The 14,946-nt window shown below is 43.1% G+C and overlaps 1 protein-coding gene across 2 annotated transcripts in view; it reads left to right on the top strand.

The window, feature by feature from the left end:
- The window catches only part of Tiam2 (TIAM Rac1 associated GEF 2), a 232,700-nt gene that overhangs the window by 159,632 nt on the left and 58,122 nt on the right, over nt 1-14,946 (top strand). For both annotated transcript variants that reach the window (XM_071612884.1, XM_071612883.1), the window contains exons 9-16: nt 95-280; nt 804-950; nt 3,271-3,342; nt 10,674-10,835; nt 12,377-12,481; nt 12,716-12,794; nt 13,125-13,217; nt 13,734-13,997. In XM_071612884.1, coding sequence (XP_071468985.1) covers nt 95-280; nt 804-950; nt 3,271-3,342; nt 10,674-10,835; nt 12,377-12,481; nt 12,716-12,794; nt 13,125-13,217; nt 13,734-13,997 — 1,108 coding nt within the window. The remainder of the gene's footprint in view (nt 1-94; nt 281-803; nt 951-3,270; nt 3,343-10,673; nt 10,836-12,376; nt 12,482-12,715; nt 12,795-13,124; nt 13,218-13,733; nt 13,998-14,946) is intronic.

The following is a 14,946-nucleotide window of genomic DNA, read 5'->3' as shown; positions in this document are numbered from 1 at the left end:
AACTAATTTTTCCTTGACGTTTGATTGCATTTTCTACTTGGTCCATGCAAACTCCTAAGTTTCATTCAAGTTCCCTCTGCTTTTGCTGTTTAAGATCCAACAGTGGGAGCAGAATCTGGAGAAATTTCACACGGACCTATTCAGGATGCGCTGCTACCTGGCCAGCTTACAAGGCGGGGAGTTACCGAACCCCAAGAGTCTCCTTGCAGTCGCCAGCCGTCCCTCCAAGCTGGCCCTCGGCAGGCTGGGAGTCTTATCCGTGTCTTCTTTCCATGCTCTGGTAAGTTCCTTGGGAGAGGATCACAGTGGCTGTCCTTCTCCAGCTTGTCCCCCTCAGCTCCTCGGGAAGTGAATCTAGTATCTGACGGGACTCATGCAAAGACCAGGGGCTGGGATGTGCAGAGGAGACCAGAGAGAGCCCGGTTTCTCTACTGCGTCTTTTAGGAACCCCACTGCTAGCGGACAGTTAGTCCATATTCGTGTCCACACCTGCCTGCCCTCAGCTCCTCTGCATGCCACCGGGCAGGCGGGATCCTTGAGGAGTAGTGACAGTGGCATGAGGAAGCAAGGAGGGTTGTTCGTGTCAGAGCTGCACTGGGTTTTCTGGGATTGCTCCTGAGGGAGTCTGAAAGCTCCACCTTGGCTTGTGCTGCCTGGTAGGAGAGAGCTGCACGGTGGGTCCTAGTACGCGGGACACGGAGCAGCCCTTGACACCCGCCAGGACAGGTTTCTAATGAGCAGAGCTTCCTTCTTCCAGGGCGACTGTGAATGCTTCTCTGATTTTCTAAACTGTTTTAAATCAGGTGTGTTCTAGAGATGACTCTGCTCTCCGGAAAAGAACCCTTTCGCTGACCCAGCGAGGGAGGAGCAAGAAGGGCATATTTTCTTCCTTAAAAGGGCTGGACACGCTGGCAAGGAGAGGGAGGGAGAAAAGAGCGTCCGTGACTCAGGTGAGTCCCGGCTCAGAAGGACTCCAGCTGGGGCGACCTTCCTGAAGCCCCTGTTTATTGGCCTGCTACGAACTGTAGGTGTTCATGCTCTCTTCAGGGTGAAATAAGAGTTTGCTCAGGCCGGGCGTGGTGGCACACACCTGTAATCCCAGTGGCTTTAAAGGCAGAGGCAGGAGGATCGTGAGTTCAAAGCCAGCCTCAGCAATTTAGCAAAAACGCTAAACAACTCAGTGAGACCCTGTCTCTCAATAAATACAAAATAGGGTTAAGGATGTGGCTCAGAGGTCAAGTGCTCCCGAGTTCAATCCCCAGTACCCTCCCCCTCCAAAAAAACAGTTTGTTCAAAGCAATCCATCTTGGCATGGACTTTTGATTCCAAGGGAAGTATATGCAAGTTGCTCTGTGTGCCCATGCACACCTGCGGGAACCTTGTGTAGTGCTTAGGCACACGAAGAATTATCAGACAATAATCCACACTCTTCAGTGCCTTTGGTTCTAACATTTATTTTCCCATAGCCTTCATATGAAAATAAATGTAGAAAGTTAATACCAATCAGAGCGACTGCAGCTAAATTCTGTTGATAGTGCTGGATTCTTTTTTCACTCAAACCTCGAAATATGAAGAAGGAGTTTCATCAGCTTGTTTTAAAGAAAAGGAGACTGACACTAGGAGAGGTTAAATCACTCACCGTAGCCTTGTGTGGCAGCACCCTAGGGGCAGGGCTGGGACTTATTTGCCTTGAATCCAAAACCCTGAAACACTGGACAATTGCTGCTGCTTATTTTCCCTTTAGAAGTAGTGGCTCTTTTACCATTTCACCAAGAAAAGACAGCCTGAACATTTACTACTGGAATGTCGCCCAAGTATGGCGAATTGTGTTCAGATCTGAAGTGTTGCCTAATGCCCATAACATAGCCTGTGACAAGGAGTTTCATGGTGCGATTGGTGTGTTTTAGGGTTATTATTTTTTCAAATACTGTAGAAAGATAAGTTGTGTGACGATCTGATCCTGTGAGTGGGGAGAATGTGCGCAGTGCCCTGGGGAGGAGTTCTTGGTTTTATTTTCAGAGGGCTGCCATTCTTCTGAATATACTTTCAGTGTCATGGGAAAGAGTGGTCACATTTCGTGGAACTTTATTTTCTAATTCGTGTGTGACTCTTTATTCAGAAGTATATTATGCATTTATGAATTAGGTGAATAAAAGGGCTAGTATCAACTTTTTTGACTTACCTAAGACCTTGAAACAACAAGGTCAGAAGTTGGAGGGAGTGGATTAGCTGATGGAAAGATAGCAGAAACACACGTCTTCTTTTACGTAGCCAAGAATATCACACTTTAAAATCATACTTCTACTTATGACTACAATGCATTATGCAAATTAAAATATAAGTCATTGGCTACACTGGGCCCAGGTTTTCTCCTCCACCACCATATATTTTTTTTATTGGTACATTATAGTTGCACATAATGCTGGGACTTATGGTCACAAATTCGTACTTGCACACTGGGCCTGTGCTTCCTGAGCTGAACTTCTGAGATGTTTGAATGATGTCTTTAAGGCCAATCATGATTTTATTCAAGATGATCAATTTTGTGTCATTAAAATGGATAGCTTGCTTGTTTTTCTTAGATGTAGGTGTTTAGCTAATTACAAATGAGCTTAAAATGGTCTTTACCCCAGCATATATGGTAAATGTTCCCAGCAAAAAGTTTATTGATGGACAAAAAAGCATTTGTTTGAACATACGTTTTTGTATTTAAAAAAAAAAAAAGATGACACCAACTATATTATTAGTATATATATAATTGAATCAAGTTGATTTAGTAGCTATTATTAAATGTTTAAATGATCTTTAATGCTAGTTATCTACAAAATTTAGAAGGAAATTTGGAAACTTAAATGCTTCGTAGTCTGTCTATCCAAACAAAGCCACGTTTAACATTTAGCTGTTTTCTTTCAAAATTTATTCTGCATGCATTAAAAGAAAGGATAAGCTTGATTTTGGAGCCTTTGCCAACTCTGAGCTCTGTTCCATCTCTTCAAAAATGTGAACTTGTCAAAAGTGACATCAAAAAGATTCAGAATGACTTGAATAATATATGACATCATAGAAAAGTAAAATACATGACTAGGAAGAAAGAAAGCAACTTTTTTTCTTCAAAGTTAGACCTTCAATTGGGTTAGAATATTAGACATTACAAATTGAGAAATGAAGATCTTATGTTACACAACTTTAATTTTTAAACACTGTAAAAGGGTGGATGCCATATGAACTTCTCAGAGCCATTTTTTTTTCTCTTTTACCCCTGTCTGTCAGATATTTGATTCGAATAGCAGCCATGGATTTTCTGGAACCCAGCTACCTCAGAGCTCCACCAACTCCAGCGAGGTAAAGTCTGCTCCAGGCAGCCAGCTTGATTTGTATCAGTGACACAGATGCTCTGTGAAGCAGGGAATGCTGGCTCAGCATTCTACTTTCAACAGATTCATCAGAATCTCTATGTGAATCTGTTGAAAATAAAGTTAGAATCGAAATGGTCCCTACTAGGTAGACTAAGATGTGTCCTGAATGCCAAGTCTTTGGGGAGGTAAACTCATGCCAACACCATCCTCGAATTAGTGGCACAACTCGACTAAGGTCCTGAGAGCCTCTTCACTGGGGCTTCTCTTTTCCTCACCTGAAGTTGAGTGAACCCCAAACTGCGTTTTCCTCTCCTTGTTCCTGGAGGTCTTCCTGCCATACATTCGGTGCTGTGGGTGTCTCCAGGTGCCCTCTGCAAAGCCCAGTAGACTCTCTTCCCAGGCTCCAGATGCGCTTCTCACCAAAAACTCCTCAGCTGTTTCCGAATGACATTCTGAAGTGGGGTGAAGTACTCGGGCCTCTTCTTTGGTGCCTTTTTAAAACCCACACCTTGCCCTAGAAGCTGGTGCATGTTTTGGATCTGTTTCTCTGACCTCCCCCTCACCAAAGCATTTTGTCTTCAGTGTTATTTCTAAAGAAGCTCTGAGCTGTTTGTTGGAATTGAAAAGCTAATGATGATAGGCTTAGACAAACTTAATATCCCTTTGCAGAAGCAGGCAGCCTTCTTTAGTGAGTCAATAGGGATAATTCAGTGAATTGGGAATTTAATTAGGAAAAAAATAGAGGAAAGTCGAGTGTTAGACCCTGTGACTAGACCGGGGAAGGGGAGTGAGGAGGAACCCTTGGGTCATCCTAACATCCTAACATCCTAACATCCTAACGTAGATGGCCGTATTCTGCGTGCACGTAAGGCTGATTCCGAGCTGTTTGGCCATCATGCTGCTGAGACAGCTCCAGGTGACAGCTCGGCCTGCAGAGTCCTGCTTCCTGGAGAGTGAGCTTAAGATGGGTCAGGAGAGCCTCTGCTGGGTGCCTTGCTCCTCATCACCTCCATCCTTAGGGACAGGGCTGCCAATAGACAGGTTATGCAACGGAGCATCTTGTACCAGGAAGCTGGGCCTCCGAAGTGGCTCCTGGTCTGTGTTCCACTTTTGCTAGATTTAACCGACCATGGGGGACGAGTGCCTCCTTTTCTAGAAGTCATGATGAGTGGTCAGAAGTCAGACCTTTCATGATGAATGGCCTCCCTTCCCAGCCCCTTGGGTTCTGTGCATCTGCAGAGGCTGTTCAGTTGGCATCCGTTTCTCCGTCCTCCGGGGACAGGACTCTTTGCTGCGGTTGATGCATCCCCATTATTTCCTGGTTTTACTCTCTCCTGCCTTTTCCTATTGGCTGCCCTGTCGGGCGTATGCGTCCAGGATACCTGGTAGCCAGGACCCTTGGTCTGGAGAGTTTGTGTGTATTCCTTTGTTAGGTATATATTCTAAATCGGTAACACACTGCCGAGGGTAGAGCACTAGCTTATGAAAGTCTGCTAATTGTGTTAGGTGCCGTCCTCCAATGGCTGAGAAGAAGTGTTTGCTCTCTGAGAAAATTTTTGGGTCTTATCTCTTCCAACATCAATAACAATTTAAAATTCTTACTTTAAAAGTTAAAGAGATTATATCTCAGGCACTCTTACCCCTCCCAGGCACACTGGGCTGGGAGTCATGATGAGTCTTTCTTTCACCTTTGATTTTAATAAAATCCTTGCTTATTTGCTTAAAGAATAAAAGAAATTATATCTTAAAACATTTTCTGTTATCTGAACTTATGGTGGATTTTGACAGTCAAATTTGCTAAAATAGCCATCAATGGTGAAATTCAGTTTTGTGCTTATTTAAATCAAGCTCAACTTACCAACCCATCTTGTGATTTAATTGACAGACCTTACCAAAGCACCAGGGGTGAGAGAAAACCATTGCTGCATCCGTTTTTTTAAGCATGTATATTCAGCGATCCCTGTTTATTTTAACTATGCATCACTTCCAGTATAGGGATAATCAAAGACGGTCCTTTTGTGGGCAGGACTGTTTTAGTGGTGCATCTGGTGAGTCTGTTCTTTCTGTGCTGCCTGCAGCGGTGAGCTAACTAGGTCTGAATCGAATTGCAGCTAAAACTAAGGGCGTACGTTAAAACAAAACAAAAAAAAAAAGTCTTTGGGACTGAAAATTCTTCCTGTAGCTGGCCAAGGAGTTAATATTACATTTCATTGCTTTTCCTCTGCTGATCACTCTTGGAGACTATTTATAACCAGCACAAACCATCTATTTTTATACAGTAAGTACAATATGTCCATTTGAGTAACACAGAAAGGCCATTGTGAGGGAGGGGCCGCGCGCAGTTTTAAACACTCTAATTGGTGCTTCCCGTCCTGTCCAGCACTTAGTCACCCTAATCCAAAGTCTGTTAGGGCTGGAATAAAGCCAGTCTCATTTGAGCATTTTTAAAATGACACCTTGGCTAGCCAAAAATGAAAACGTTTTGGTCTCCTCCTTGATGAGCAAGGAGGAGCCTCCTGCAGTGTGGCCGGCAGAGTTTGTTATGGAGATTGTGACAACAACCCCCCACCAGGCTCCGAGGGTCATCTGCCTCAGAAGCTGCATCCCAGACATCCTGCCAGCCTCTGGCCTTGGCCCTCTCTCCTGGAAAACTGGCCTGGGGTGTCCCAACTTTATGGCAGCGAGTGAATGAAGTATTGTTGTATTAGTTATTAGCTCCTAACTAGATGGGTGTGGGGGGACCTCATGTCGGTTTGTTAAGTGGAAAATGTGAATTAAGAACTGACTCCTGACCGCAGGATATGCTGTTTAAATAGGGAGATCGTCTGGAGCCCTGCCCGGCCACAGACAGACGTGTATGGTCCCTGGACGTGTGTACGCATGTATGTACAGCTGGCCATCCGGGGCTTTGTCTCCCTTCCTTCCAAATGATGCTCGGGCACCAGCCCAAGAAGGAAGTAAACACTGGGCCTCTGTGACACTTCACTGCTAAGGACACCCAGAGCACATACCTCCTTTTGTGCCTGCTCCTCATCTCACTTGCTAATAGACTTTCCTTTTATCGGCAACTGTGGCGGTGCCGGCCCATTTGTGACAGCCAGATTGCGACTTTGCTACTCGCTCCCCTCCTGTGATCCAAGTAGTAATTACCAGGCATTTGATCCAAAAGCATCTGCTGTGAGAACACACGGGTTTCCATACTGAGCAGAAGGAATCTGACATGTGGTTTCAGGACCATTCAAGTAATAATAATAAGAGACGTCGCCCTGCAAGGAGGGAGCAGCAGATTTGCAAGTGTTAACTGGTCAGGGTGCTGTGGCTGCCGATTGGCTGCAGATCGCTCTTCTCCCGCGTCATGATGGCCAGGGCGAGCTGGAGGGCAAGGTGCTCTAGGCGTCAGTGGCTCCACTCTCCTGGGTTGCCCGGATTTTTTTTTTTTTTTTTTAATGGGATGACTCCCCTGCAGTTCTGACATGGCCATCCTTGAACTGCCATTTCATTTAAAAATGGTAATGGGTAGAACAACCTAGTGCCCCCGTCCACGCTGCCCTTCTGAAAGTCTTCAGAGTGTGTCTTTCAAACACCATTCTCCTGTCTCCCTGTGAGGCTGGTGTTTTTAATCTCGTAAAGGTAAAGAAACAGAAGTGCAGAGACATGGTGACCAGGCTAGCCAGGCCTAGCCAGGCTGGTCCTGAACCAGATTGTCTTCCTGTTCGTGTATCTTTGCCACCTTCATCAGTGTTCTCCAGAGACTGGAAACTTGAACAAACAGTTGGAAGTTTTTAATGGGACGCGGGGAGGTGTCGGAGCAGGAGGTGGTGTGGATAGGCAACAGTCTTGACAGGTAGCCACTGGAGGGATTCTGGGTGAGTGGTTAAAAAGATTTAATGTAGTACCTTTGCAAAGGATATGTTGGGAAAAGAATTTTCCAGATGGAAACAAGTTTTTGTTTGTTTTCAAGATTCTCTATTCCTTTTATGAAAAAAATGTCAGAATATTTATCTGGCTTATTGAAACTAAAGCATGTGTATTTTTAGCTTAGATAGCATTGACCTTTCTCAAGGGAATCCATCCAGCTTTCTCTCCAAAGGGGAAAGCTCTCAACAACCTAGAAGATCTGTAATCATCAAGTAGGTTTGTTTTCTAGTTCTAATTAATTAGTTCCACATTCTTGAAGCTTTCTTTGAATAATCAGGTTTTATTTATTTATTATTTTTTTGGTACCAGGGATTGAACCCAGGGTGCTTAACCACTGAGCAACATCCCCAGCCCTTTTATTTTTTATTTTGAGATAAGTTCTCACTACGCTGCTTAGGGCCTTGCTAAGTTGCTGAGGCTGGCCTGGAACTTGTGATCCTCCTGCCTCAGCCTCCTGAGTCCCGGGAATTACAGACATGCACTACCACACTGGCGGATTTTTTTTTTAATTTTTTTTTTTTTTTTAGTGTCAGTGAACCTTTATTTTTATTATATGCGGTGCTGAGAAACGAATCCAGGCAAGTGCTCTACCACTGAGCTGTCACCTCAGCCCACACCCAGCAGTTTTTAGTTTTTTTTTTTTTTTTTTTGGTATTACATGCATTTGTGGTGTGTGTGTGTGTGTGAGTGAGTGAGCAAAAATCTCATCTGATTTATCACTGTCGGGTCTATTGAGAAAGTGTGAACTTTGATGGCCTTGGCTTTGATGGGCATCTTGTATTATTCACTAGAGCTTAGTTAACAGTATAGACTCAAGAAATGAAGCCTCAGAGTAGCTGTAGGCAAAAAGCCAAATTTAAAAATAATTGAATATAATAGGACTTATCTCTTGTCTTTCCTTCTATTTCTCTATTTACCTTTGTACTTTTCTTTCATTCAATATTTCTTCCCTTTAATAATCTGTTGATTTGTTCTCTTTAAATTTGGGGGTGTTAAGGACCTGACATTACAAAAAAACAGCCTTAAATCGTATTTGGCCAATAGATGACCTTCACCTTCGAAGCCTGTGTAGGGTGCAAATTTCTAGTTGCATCCAACCCAGCACCCATGGGCTGGGCACCCCGTGAGCTGTGGTGTTGTGGGTATAGTGCACCATGGTAAGGGCTGATGGAGGCTAGGGATGAGGAGGTCAAAACCCGTGCTGTCATTCCTCTGACCACCCCAGGTGGAAGGACCTGCAGCTGACCATCGTGTGAGCTGGACTTTGCTAAACACATTATGCCAGGAATAGGCAAGTGGGCTCATCTAGGGGAGCGGAATTAGGGATAGGTGGGGCAGAGGAAGGAGGCATTTCAGAGGAAGGGGTGGCATTGAAAAAGGGTTGGAGGACATGTGTGATTTCAGCGCCGAAGCTGTGAGGTAGGCAAGGAAATTGAAAGGGGCATGGATCTGTAGCTACTCCTTTTGGGGGAAAGTCAGGTGAGCCAGTTTGTTTGACTGGAACTGGCATGTGTGATAATGAAAGAAATCAGGAATGTTAGGTCATGTCCCCTCTACAAGGAGTTAGCCACCAGGGTGACATTTCTGTGCAGGGTGAGGGTGTTATGCAGAGGCTAAAACCAGACTTCAGGGTTCAGATCCCCATGGAGAGACATACACAGGTTCAGTGGGCTTAGGATTTAAGTTTCTAGGATTTTCTGCACCTTCTTTTTCTCACCTGAAAATAGTATGTCATGGTGGTGCCCACCTGAGAGGGCCGTCTGGTGGGGCATGGATCTGTAGCTACTCCTATGGCGGATGGCAGGGGATGGGGCCACAGGGCAGCAAGGCATGGCTGTGGATTTATATTTCTCAAGTTTCTCCTCTAGCTGTTAACCTCAGTCACATTTTTCCTGTTCTGATCTGAAAGTGCAGCATTAAGTCATCCAGCACAGTAACTGGTCTTCTGTGGTTTCTTACTCCACAGCGCCCTCTGCTGGGGTTTTAGTTTGAGTCGCAACAGTAGTTCAAGATGTGGCGCTTGCAGGGCTGCTGCCCAGGCACCTGGTTGAATCACTGCCCACGTAGAGGTCCCTGGAAGAATGAACTGGGAAAGCTTGTGGTTGGTGTGGGCCTGGAGCCTTCAGGAGATGGTGGTGTCCCGGCTGGTTCCTGGCATCCTTGGCTCCAGGCATCTGCTCCTTTGTCTCTTTTCCTTCATGTTGGCACATGAGGGGACAATCATTCTGGCTGTGATCATCCTTCCACGAAAATGTGATGAAAGTGATGGATTTGTGACAGATCCAAAAGTGTCAAAAAGACGACTCAGAAAGATGGATTCTTCCCTGGCTCTGCCCAAACCCGTTCTTTTGAATTTCTTTATTGTTTTTATTCTAGTATTTAAATCCTATGGAGGAGAATCTTTTGCTTTGTATTTAAAAGATTAATGGAATTAAATGTAAAATCACCCATCCATGGTAATTTTGGGGTATGACCCATGTGAAAACACTGACTCAATATGTGACGTTTTCTAGTATATCAGACATTTTCACATATATGACTTCCTTTGTTCACAGAAGTGTGTATGGTTAGTGAACAAACTCAAGTAATTATAATAATCCCCTTTGACAGAATAGGAGCTGAGGCTTAGCCACTTAAATGGCTTGCCCTAGGCTGCTCTTTGCTGCCTAAGTGATAGAGTCTGTTACTTTTGATCACAATGAAAATACAAGAACCTAGCCTGAGAAAAACATTTCTGAATTGCTTAATAAATGTTAACTATTCTTTAATAAATCATAGAACACATTAGCATGAAATTATCCAATGACTGTGACAGTGAAATTTAGGAAAGTAAGCCATTTGGAAAAGCCTCCTAAAGATGGTATTTGGGGGTGATTTCCAGAGTGCCTACACAGAAAACAGCCGAAAGACTTCCTCTGGACTTGGGTTAGTTTTTAAAAAGCAATTAGAAACTCGAGGAAACTTGTTCTTGGATTAAGTGAAGTGCACTTCAGCCTCAGGATGCAGGCAGAGAGCAGAGGTCGTGGATGAGGTTTGAGGAGGATCGTAGTTTAGATGCAAGTTTCACAGTGGACCTTCTCAAACATAGATCTTGAGCAGTCAGACTGCACACCAGGTAGCCCTGAATGGATTTTGGTGTTCTGTCTTGATCTGCGTGGAGAAAGGTAGAGTGGAAAGAACAGGAGTCTGCTGATCTTGCACCCTTGCTGGGCCTCAGTCTCACCCACGTGGACCAGGGGAAAACGGGCTGCGCTACCCAGAGGTTGTGAGAAGCTGCTACAGGAGGAGTGTGGAGGGGCTTATGATAACCACTTCATAAATCAAGGGGACAGTTTTTCAGGAGTTTCCTTCATTTGAGTGTCTAACCTGTGTGCGCTTTCTTCCCGTATCTCAAAACAGGTGGATGAACTTCTGCATCTATATGGGTCAGCAGCAGATGGTGCTCCCCGCGACATCACGTGGGAAATCCAGGCTTACATTCACTTTCAGGATAATCAAGGAGTCACTGTAACCATCAAGCCAGAACACAGAGTGGAAGACGTTTTGACCTTGGCATGCAAGGTAATGAATGGGTTTTACTGCACAAATATACTTATGAATAGAATTAATTGCCACACTCCTGTCCCTTTTAATTTGGTGTAGTGTAAAAGGCTTCTACAGAGGGAGCATGTTGGTGTACTAGTTGATATATTTATTTGCTTTCTTTGATCCCTTCAGCAGAACGAGTTGTTCACCTCCATGAAGAACCTGAGTATTCTATCTAAATTCTAAATACCTTTACACCTAGGATGATTCTCATGTGTATTGCCACTTCAGTTACCTGGAGATGGTACTCTGTTATGAAGGTGGTATAAATGTGAAGTGCTTTGATATTATCTTAAATCCTTTTACCTGGTTTCTCCAGACAAAATAAGTAACTCGATACCATTCACAGTTGCTTCATGGAGATTGACACAAGATGATGTTTTATTCATTATTCAAACTAGACTTTATTCCTAGTCTGAAAAGGAAGTACATGATAAGTGTTAAAGACAGCCTGCAGCCAGATGAAATCCATTCACAAAGGAAGCTCGGAAGCTTTCAGACCACCAGGTGGCACAGTAGAGCTTAAATATCGAAGTTAAATATTGAGAGTGTGTAATGTGTGTAATGGAGAAAAAAGGCTACATGTAGAGTTAGTTGGTGACTCTGTACCACATGCAGGCAATAGATAAGGCTGATGGTTGCTTTTAGTACTCTCCTGTCATTTTGACTTGAGGCTTTAGGATTCTATATGTTTACATATGTACCCTGCAGCCTCAGAAACGTATGTACCTTTTGTTCCAGTATGAGAGGTTTTTAATGCAGAAAAACAACAGTGGTATTCATAGGCCTGAGTAAACTTCTCAGTGTTGAAAATGTATAGGGTGGGAGAAAGAATGTGTATTTGTACATTTTTCTTTTGAGAAATTATGTGGTGGGAAATTCCCAATTTTGAGGTCTGTAGAACCACTTAAAGTTACATTCAACCAATATATAAAGAGACAGCGTTTACCATTATAGCAAAGTATATTCTACCATCAGATTTGTTTTACCTTAATTTTATCATTAAATGCATCCCTTGCATTTAATGATAAAATCATTTAGAGAAAAATCATTTCCTAGAAATGATTATTTGTCTATTCTTTCTTACATAAAATTTGAGCTCTTTTATAGTTTTAGACTCAGCAAATTATATAGTCTTTGTGTGTGTGTGTGTGTGTGTGTGTACGTGCGCGCTATAGGGATCGAACCTAGGAGCAGCACTTAACCACTAAGCCATGTCCCCAGTTCTTTTTTTTTTTTTTTTTTTTTAAATTTTGAAACAGGGTCTTGCTAAATTGCTGAGAGTCTCTCTAAGTTGCTGTTGCTGGCTTTGAATTTGCAATCCTCCTCCCTCACCTCCCAGACTGTTAGGATTACAGGCATGTGCCACTATGCCTGGTTTATAGTCTTTTCTTTTTTTTTAAAAAAAAGAGATTTCTACTTTGATTTTAATGGGCCTGCTGAACAATGATAAATTTGGAAGAACATTTAAAATCTGAATTCCTGTCTTTTTTTTGTTTTGTTTTGTTTTTTCCTAGATGAGGCACTTGGAACCCAGTCACTATGGCCTTCAACTTCGAAAATTAGTTGATGAGAGCTTCGAGTGCTATATTCCTGCCCTGGGTGAATACATGCAAGAACAGGTGAGTGCATTAACTATGGAAAAGGGAATCTGAATCATATCTGAGGCCTTTTGGGTTTGAAAAATGTAATTTTGAGGGAAAATGGCTTAAATTTCGCACATGGTTTGGAAATGTCCCTCATCTAAAGTGTAGTTTGTTGATAGCTTTCTTGTTTTGTTATGGAAAAAAAAGTAAAAAATAATCCAAGATACCATAATATCAAACCTCTGATTTTGTTGTTTCTGCCGTTTGCAGGTTTATGATGAAATAGAAGTCTTTCCACTAAACATTTATGATGTGCAGCTCACGAAGACGGGGAGTGTGTCTGACTTTGGTAAGTGCAGGGAGCTCTGTGCCACTCGGCCTTGCTGGTCCCCACCCCCCATCTTTGGACCTTGTTGTTTTATGTTCACATTTTCAGAGAATGACAGTAGATTCTGAACTTCCTTTCTCTTTTTTACATTACTATTTACATTACTAGAATAAAATATGTCAGTATTTGGGAACAAGGCCTGAGTAATGAAAAGAATGAATATGAACATTGATGAGTAGCCACAGTAATAACACTGTGAATTTACCAGGAGACAAATGTTCAAGGAAATACTGCCAATGGGTTGGGGAAGTGGAGGGGTGAGGTGAATTTAACTTTTCTTTTCATTCCCAGGGTTTGCAGTCACAGCCCAGGTGGACGAGCACCAGCATCTCAGCCGGATATTTATCAGTGACGTTCTCCCTGATGGCTTGGCATATGGCGGAGGTCCGTGTGGCACCATGTCTGTTCTCTCTAACTCTCAAACTGTAGAAATGTGGTCTACTTTGTGCAATTTTTTGTTTTGTTTTGTCAAAAAAATGGTTTCTCCTGCAATTTTAAAGAAAATAAACTTAAGAGTTTAATTGAAAATGCATGTGTATATAGACACAGAAAGCTTGTGAGCATGCACACGTACATTTTAAAAGAGAGAGCATGCGTTCATGTGTACAGATGGAGGGAGAGAGTATGAGAGGCAGGCAGACACAGATAAAGCAAACTCCATTTCCCAGGGCATTTGCCCTCAGAACATTCATCAATCAGTGGCTCTGCAAATTGTGTCATGTCAGAACTCTTCCCTTTAGTGCTGTGGCTCTGAGTGGCTTCTAGCTACTGTAAGATGTGGTTCTTTCTCTGAGGGAAGCAACAGGCAAAACCATCCCTCAGGGTGCATGGTTTGAGTTTGCAGACTTCCAGATATTTCAATAACCTGTTTTCTTCCTGTTTCCCTATGCTGCTGCTCAGGATTGAGAAAGGGCAATGAAATCATGACCTTAAATGGGGAAGCTGTGTCTGATCTTGACCTCAAGCAGATGGAGGCCCTGTTTTCTGAGAAGAGCGTTGGACTCACTTTGATTGCCCGGCCTCTGGACACAAAAGCAACCCTGTGTACTTCCTGGTCGGACAGTGACCTGTTCTCCAGGGACCAGAAGGGTCTGCTGCCCTCTCCCAACCAGTCCCAACTGCTGGAGGAATTCCTGGACAACTTTAAAAAGAATACAGCAAATGGTAAGTCTGCGTCCTCTTCCTTCTTACTGGCTGGTATTTTTTCTCAGGCTGATACATTGTTGCAAACTCAGATGATACGAACTTTTCAAAGAATCCTTCCTAATTTGTTAAGAGAGGAACACAGATGCCAACTGGAATAGATTGTAGCAAGAGTCCATGCATTTTGGTAGTTATGGTGCTTTCCTGAAAATAGAAAGTAATTTTTTATACCTTTATTTTATTTATTTTACTAATGTGGTGCTGAGCATCAAACCCAGTGCCTCACCTGTGCTAGGCAAGTGCTCTACCACTAAACCACTACCTCAGACCCCAAATTAATAATTTTTGCACAGAATATTCTTTAAAATTGCAGACTCTTTAAGCTCACCCACGGTATTTAGTACCACAGTTGCCCGTGATGGAAGGCAGGTGAAGGCCTTCATAAAAGCTGAGGTCGAGGGCTTTTCCTTACTCTTTTGGGTCTAGGGCAGGCCCCTGTTGAGCACTATACTGGCTCTTGTAGCAGCCAAAGTGGTTCATTTCTTGTCAGATGCTTTCTCAGTAAGCAGGAAACTTTCAACATAGGTTGTGAATTTCAAAACTTGGTGAAGGCCTAAAACTGAAAAATTTGATGCCAGTGTATTTTTCTCAAGGTAAAATGTCCATCTGAGGAAATCATCCCAAAGCTTAAATTTCTGAAGTTATTGCTCATGCATATTGCCTATGCTGCAATTTAATGGATTAGAGGCTCCAACTATTTGGGAACATGAGAGGTAGCGCACTCTGTGACCCTGAGGTCAAGCTTCAGAGGAGCCCAAGACAGGGTCCTCATCCTGGGAACACAATACTCAACTAAAATGACAATGTATCTCAATCGAAGCCTTTGCATGATTACCAAAAATAAATGAAAAACCCCAAAGAAAAGGATGGATATAATTATAAAGCAAGTTTATTAGGTCACTTTTGGAAT

Source organism: Marmota flaviventris, chromosome 6 (genome assembly GCF_047511675.1).
Source record: "Marmota flaviventris isolate mMarFla1 chromosome 6, mMarFla1.hap1, whole genome shotgun sequence".
Taxonomy (NCBI): Eukaryota; Metazoa; Chordata; class Mammalia; order Rodentia; family Sciuridae; genus Marmota; species Marmota flaviventris.
This window is presented reverse-complemented; position numbering and strand designations above follow the sequence as displayed.